Source organism: Osmerus eperlanus, chromosome 5 (assembly GCF_963692335.1).
Source record: "Osmerus eperlanus chromosome 5, fOsmEpe2.1, whole genome shotgun sequence".
Taxonomy (NCBI): domain Eukaryota; kingdom Metazoa; phylum Chordata; class Actinopteri; order Osmeriformes; family Osmeridae; genus Osmerus; species Osmerus eperlanus.
The window spans coordinates 16,118,555-16,124,350 of record NC_085022.1 but is presented as its reverse complement, the minus strand read 5'-3'; the positions used below and the strand labels follow the sequence as shown (position 1 = coordinate 16,124,350).

The 5,796-nt window shown below is 46.5% G+C and overlaps 1 protein-coding gene across 1 annotated transcript in view; it reads right to left on the bottom strand.

Annotated features, from left to right (window-relative positions):
* Positions 1–5,522, bottom strand: part of LOC134021305 (pyruvate dehydrogenase protein X component-like) — a 19,412-nt gene extending 13,890 nt beyond the window's left edge. The window contains exons 1-2 of the mRNA XM_062461988.1: positions 5,355–5,522; positions 1,591–1,674 (exon numbers count right to left, since the gene is read on the bottom strand). Coding sequence (XP_062317972.1) covers positions 1,591–1,674; positions 5,355–5,490 — 220 coding nt within the window. The 5' untranslated portion in view covers positions 5,491–5,522. The remainder of the gene's footprint in view (positions 1–1,590; positions 1,675–5,354) is intronic.
* Positions 5,523–5,796: the final 274 nt, after the last annotated feature.

The window sequence follows — 5,796 nt, the reverse complement described above, 5'->3', positions numbered from 1 at the left end:
CTCCTCTCAACCGTGTTATGGAAGGAAAGAAGGAGAGGGAGAAGGAGGGAGTAGAAGAGGGGGAAGGAGGGAGGGTGGAGGTATGAAATATTGACCTGGGGTGCCCTAGAGAGCCTGGTGCAGAGACCTAGATTGGATTTGTCTGTGTGTGCGTGTGTGTGTGGTTTTAATGCTGTAGTACCCCAGGGGTTGGCTGTGATGTGAAATATTAAAGTTTAAACAGGTGACCCCCTAGCCTTTTCCACTCTGCTACACTGAATTGACTTTAGGCTTAACACTGAGATAAAACTGAGTCAAGTCAGGTAACATAGAATGCACAGGAGGAACAACTGAATGGACAGTTGTAAACTGCCTCTAATCTAGAGCAATTCAAAACACTGTATACAGTGCAAGCACCATAGAAAACAATGAGAATGGGGAAATGACTTCTAAAAACCCATTTATTGAAGCGGTGGTGACACGTGGCCTTGGTTAGAGGTGGATATTTATATACAAGTGACAGAGCTGAGAAATGGACGAGGTCCTCTTTAGGAAAGCGATGAAAAACTCATCGTGGTGCCCGAGAGGCTGCACGGCCATATGCCACTCGGAAAAACATCACTGACAATGACGTTTCACTTCCACACACACCATTGCAATTCAATGCCTGACTGACGGCGTTTCGGTGCGTGATTGATGCAAACTGCAGAGCATGCGGCAGGACATGTCTTCCCCGTGTCTTCCAGGTGCGAGGCTAGTCGTCATGTGGCCTACACCTCCATCTCTGGTTCCAGCCTACGCCGTGAAATCGTCTTAAAGCCATGCCTACACGCGCAGCCGTCCCTATAGACACCCCCCCCTCCCCCACCCACCCATCCTATGACTGAGCCACACGGCAACAAAATGCCTAGCAGCAGCCAATGGGGGTGACTGTCTCGATAAAAGGCTGAACGGATGTAAGGGGGCAGGGGGGGAGGAGGGGGGGAGGAGGGGGGGCTGATAGATATACCGGCAGTGTTTCGCTCAGCCAATTAGCTAGCGGCTGCTATCAGGTGCTGTGCTCTACCCAGGATCTGTGGTTACCCTTGTGTGATGCCACACAGCTGACAATTAAGGAGCTCCGGGCATTCCATCCCTCCTGTAGGACGGGGGAGGGGGGTGCACGACTGGAGAAGGGGCCTCACGAATACCAAACAGCGGGTAAAAAGGATGGATTCTGCACCCTGACGGATTCTCCTCGCCATGATGCTTCCTCTCTCTGCAGGGTCATAAGAATTCTTGACTGCATGGATATTATTATTATTACACTATTAGCATTAGCATCAGTATGACAACCTAAGCTAGGGTCCATGGGATGGTAGAGTCAGGTGGCTGAGCGGTGAGGGAATCGGGCTAGTAATCCGAAGGTTGCCAGTTCGATTCCCGGTCATGCCAACTGACGTTGTGTCCTTGGGCAAGGAACTTCACCCTACTTGCCTCGGGGGAATGTCCTGTCCCTGTACTTACTGTAAGTCGCTCTGGATAAGAGCGTCTGCTAAATGACTAAATGTAATGTAAATGTAATGTAGAGTGTTGCATCCTACACCTTGACTCATCACTGCGGCCTCTCACCTTCTTTCTTCAGCCATTTGACGATGTTGCCCTCCTCCATGGTCGGGGATAGAGCCGGCATCTGCACTTTGACTGGGGCGACCCCTTGAGGACGCACAGGGAAACAGCATCAGACAAGAGCGTGTTTAGCTGAAACAGGGAAGTACGGAGTACCGTGAGACAAGAGCGTGTTTAGCTGAAACAGGGAAGTACGGAGTACCGTGAAGCGATGCTCACTTATAACAGCCTGTCTAAGCTGAGACTGAACGTGCATACAGTTGTGTTGTGTACAGGGTGTGTGTGTGTGTGTGTGTGTGTGTGTGTGTGTGTGTGTGTGTGTGCGTGTGGTCATATGCCTCAGCACACATCTTGCCAGCTAGCTGAAGATTCCATGGGGCTCCAGCCAGGGAGCCACAGGAAGTGGATGGTGGAACGGAACAGGCGGGATTTCACCGTAGTAGTGCCGGCCTGTTGCCGCGGACCCATTGTACGATTTCCCCTCGGAGGGGGGGATCGATAATGTTGGGTTTGACTATGCCCACAGATCAACACCTAGAACAGGGGTCGGCAACAGGCGGCATTTGGCCCGTCAAAATATTTCCGCTTATATATTTTTGGTATCGTTTTTTTCCCCGTCGACTTTTATTTTGAAACCGGAAACTGGGTATGGTGTCATTGACTTTTCTGAAGTATTTTCTCTATGTCATCGCTACCATAGACATGTGATCCAAAGCACCCCGATAGCACCCCCCAAAATATTGCTTGTGAAATTAATAGTTTTCCGGCCCGGAGTGGCCATCGGGAGAATAGGGAGAATTCACGGTGGGCCGCTCTGCCCGCTTATAAATTTGGCCAGAAGATCGCCTGCTTTCTCTTAGTTTTTTCACACACCGAATAAAAGGATATGTCTTAAGTTTGTTAAGTTACTGTGTGACTGATAAGTAAGCTAATAGGCTACATTAGGTTTTAATCTAATTAAGCGCATGATCTGACCGTGCATTAAAAAGTGCTGTTTTCAGTTGTCGCGCATGCTCTCTTAAGTATGTGTACCAAGTTGTTGCTATGAAGACAACCCTAAACCATCATTTATTGTTGTGGAGGGAGTTAGCTAGATTAAGCTGATGCGAAAATAATAAAATGGAAGGGAAAAATATCCCAGGAGGAACTGAAAAAGCCAGGTAAAAAAAGAAAGATCTGTCACTTCATAAATCTAGGTTCTTGCAAGGGTGGGAAAAATATGTTTTCTTAAAAGTCCTGAATCTTTCAGGTAAACATTTGGGTTGTAATTTCCGGAAAATATAAGAATATGAGTCCAACGTAATGTTTATTTAGGTTAGGCTACATAAAGCTTAAAAACTATTTTGCACCGAAATTAATGCAAAACCTTTCGCTCGCGCGCTATGCGCGCTCGCATTAATGTGAAGTTCCGATTTCACCTCACATCAAAACCTTCGCTAGGTCCTAGTAATCCTATTCTCACTGGATGAGACAGTTTTTATGTGCACCAACGATGACGACCCACCACGTTGGGATGACAGTGACGACCATGTTGATAGAGAGAGTTCGTTAAAATAATGAAATTATTCAAACAGACCACCAATGGGCTCATTCACATGGTTAATAGGCCTAGTTGTTGCGAGTGCACGTATCGCAAGGGCACCTATCGCAGCGTCTAAATAGGCAGTAACCCAGACTCTGGCCCGTCATCTTGTGGCGAGGAAAAATACTGGCCCGCGGCGGCCCAAGTTACTTGCCGACCCCTGACCTAGAATATAACCGACGGAAACCCTCAGAGAAGATACGGAGTAACTCCCCAAAAGCTTTCAGAGAGAAAGAAATTGGGGAAAAAAAAAAAAAAAGTGGAGGCGCTTCTGGTTCAGGCCTCCAGCTCCCAGTGTACACGGACAGGCTCAGCCTAGGCCTGGTAAGTGAGATGACAGCACTGGGCAGTTAGGACTGAGGGAACCTTGTGTGGTAGTGCTCGATGTTCATAGGCTGTTGTTACTGCTCATGCAGGAGTCAGTGCTGCATGTCATGTGTGACGACCGAACGAGTGCATCGTCGCACGTCGATGCCCTCACCACAGGCCCTTTGAAATTCCATTCATGTACCCGGGTCTCTTAATTTGAACGGGCAGGGGGGCCCAGTGGGCATTTAAGTGTGTATGCGGGGGGTATTTGGAGAGAGAAAGGGATAGAGAAAGAGAGAGTAGGCAGATAGACAGAATGAGGAGAGAAAGAGACAGAAAGAGCGTGAAAGATAGAGCGAGAAAGCGAGGAATGATAAGTGTGAGAGGGAGCGAGAGAACAAAAGGAGAGAAAGGGAAAGAGCAGAGGAGCGGTGAGCACAATGGGCCCTGGCCCATCTGAAATACCCGACACCTCCCCCTGCATTGTCTCAAATCATATCTGTCTCGATCCCCATGTACTGTAGCCTACACCAGACTGACCAAATCCTGCTGATTACCACCATTGGTTCCACACCATTGTCTACCATTAGGTCAGAACTGCAAATTGATCGTATGGCCTAAATGTCAGTTGATAAAGCCCATGGTACTGTGATTCACAAACCTCAAGGCCTGAGAACAACATTGTGCTATTTTCCGAAGGGAAAATTGGACCCCAGATTCAGTGCACGTTTTGCTGGCTGTTTCCATGACCTTAATCCTAACTGTCAGAGCCCTGAAGAGTGGAGGTGGAGGTCTTCATGGCATGCTGGAGAGGGCAGCATACGACCGGAGCCTTAGGCCCCAGCATGTCTCCTGGGTCACGCAGTGGCTGACTCACCACTCGCCCTGGGCCTGGTGCATGCCTGCGCTCTCATTTCATTGAGAAAACATGCATCCAGCAGAAACTGACATGCCAGAATGAATTGAGGTCCAACAAACTCATCCAAGCACTACGTAAGCAATCACCACTGTGATCAACTTTAAATAGTGACATTAGCATGTAGTTAAGGCCTAAGAAAAATATTTGGATGGATGGATGCTAAATATAAGATAATTGATTTAGTCTAAAAGGGTCAAGACTAAAGCCACTCGTGCAGAAAAGAATGTAATGTATTCAGAATCACATCCACATAGTCTAATGAAGTGGGCTAACTTGTAAGAATGATCAAAGGAGACTTCTGGCTTGCTTCTGCTGTTTGAAACTGTTGTCTGATGCTGCCCCCTGGTGGATGCAGAACAACATCTTCACTTCAGAAGCACTAACTGTTCATAATCTATCTTGTGAGCTAGCGCTTTTTAAGCCTTTAACTGAGCAGGGTACCTCCATGAGATATAATATCTCTTTTGCAAGAAAGCCCATAACATTTACTACAAAACAGCTAACATGCAAGGCCTTACATTCGTGAATTAAAATAAATGAGAGTGGCGTTTGTCATAGTCACATTGAACTGAACAGCCTGGCATTGACAAGCAATGCAAGCTAACTCAACCAGCTAACCAACGAACCTATTGTATCACAGTAGTATCAGTACTAGACCGTATCACATCTGCCAAATAAACAAACACATCGTTCGGTAGCTGACACAACGATATTACAACGATTATTGGAGGACATAACTATATCTTGCTATGTAGCATGGCTTGGCCGTTTTCAGGTAGTTCATTGCATGGTATAACGTATTTACATCACAAACTAACCAACATAGCTCAATATTTGAAGAACGTTTTGAGCAAGCATCCTCAAGGTGTCAACAGAGGTGAGCTCGTCTCGCTAGCCAGTCAGTGACAGTTTAGCTGAGCAGTAGTAATACCATTCATTTACGGTGTCAACACTTACCGAAGAATGATGGGGACTGAAATATATGCCTGACATGGTCTTGCCACGAATGTGAAGACCATGAACATTTTTTAAGCTTTGACAATCTAAGACCGAATATAATTCCTTGACGACCCAGCCGTAAGGAGGCCGCCATGATTTCGTCCTCCGCAATAGAGTAATGTCTAATCTAGTGCCGGAAACCAAACTACAAACTGCACAGCCCTTAAAAAACGGAATTAATTGTGCTTTTAGACATTTAAACATACATAACTACAAAATTGTAAACGAATCAATGTATCTGCTACAAATGGTGTTTCAATGACTCACTTAAACAGACAGGCTAAAGAGAGACGGCTTTATTGGGTCCGTAGAGGACCCCTACGTCTGTGCTTCATTTGTAAATCATAAACATTTTACAATCTTTATCGCCACCTAGTGAGAGAGATGTCATAATCGCAAA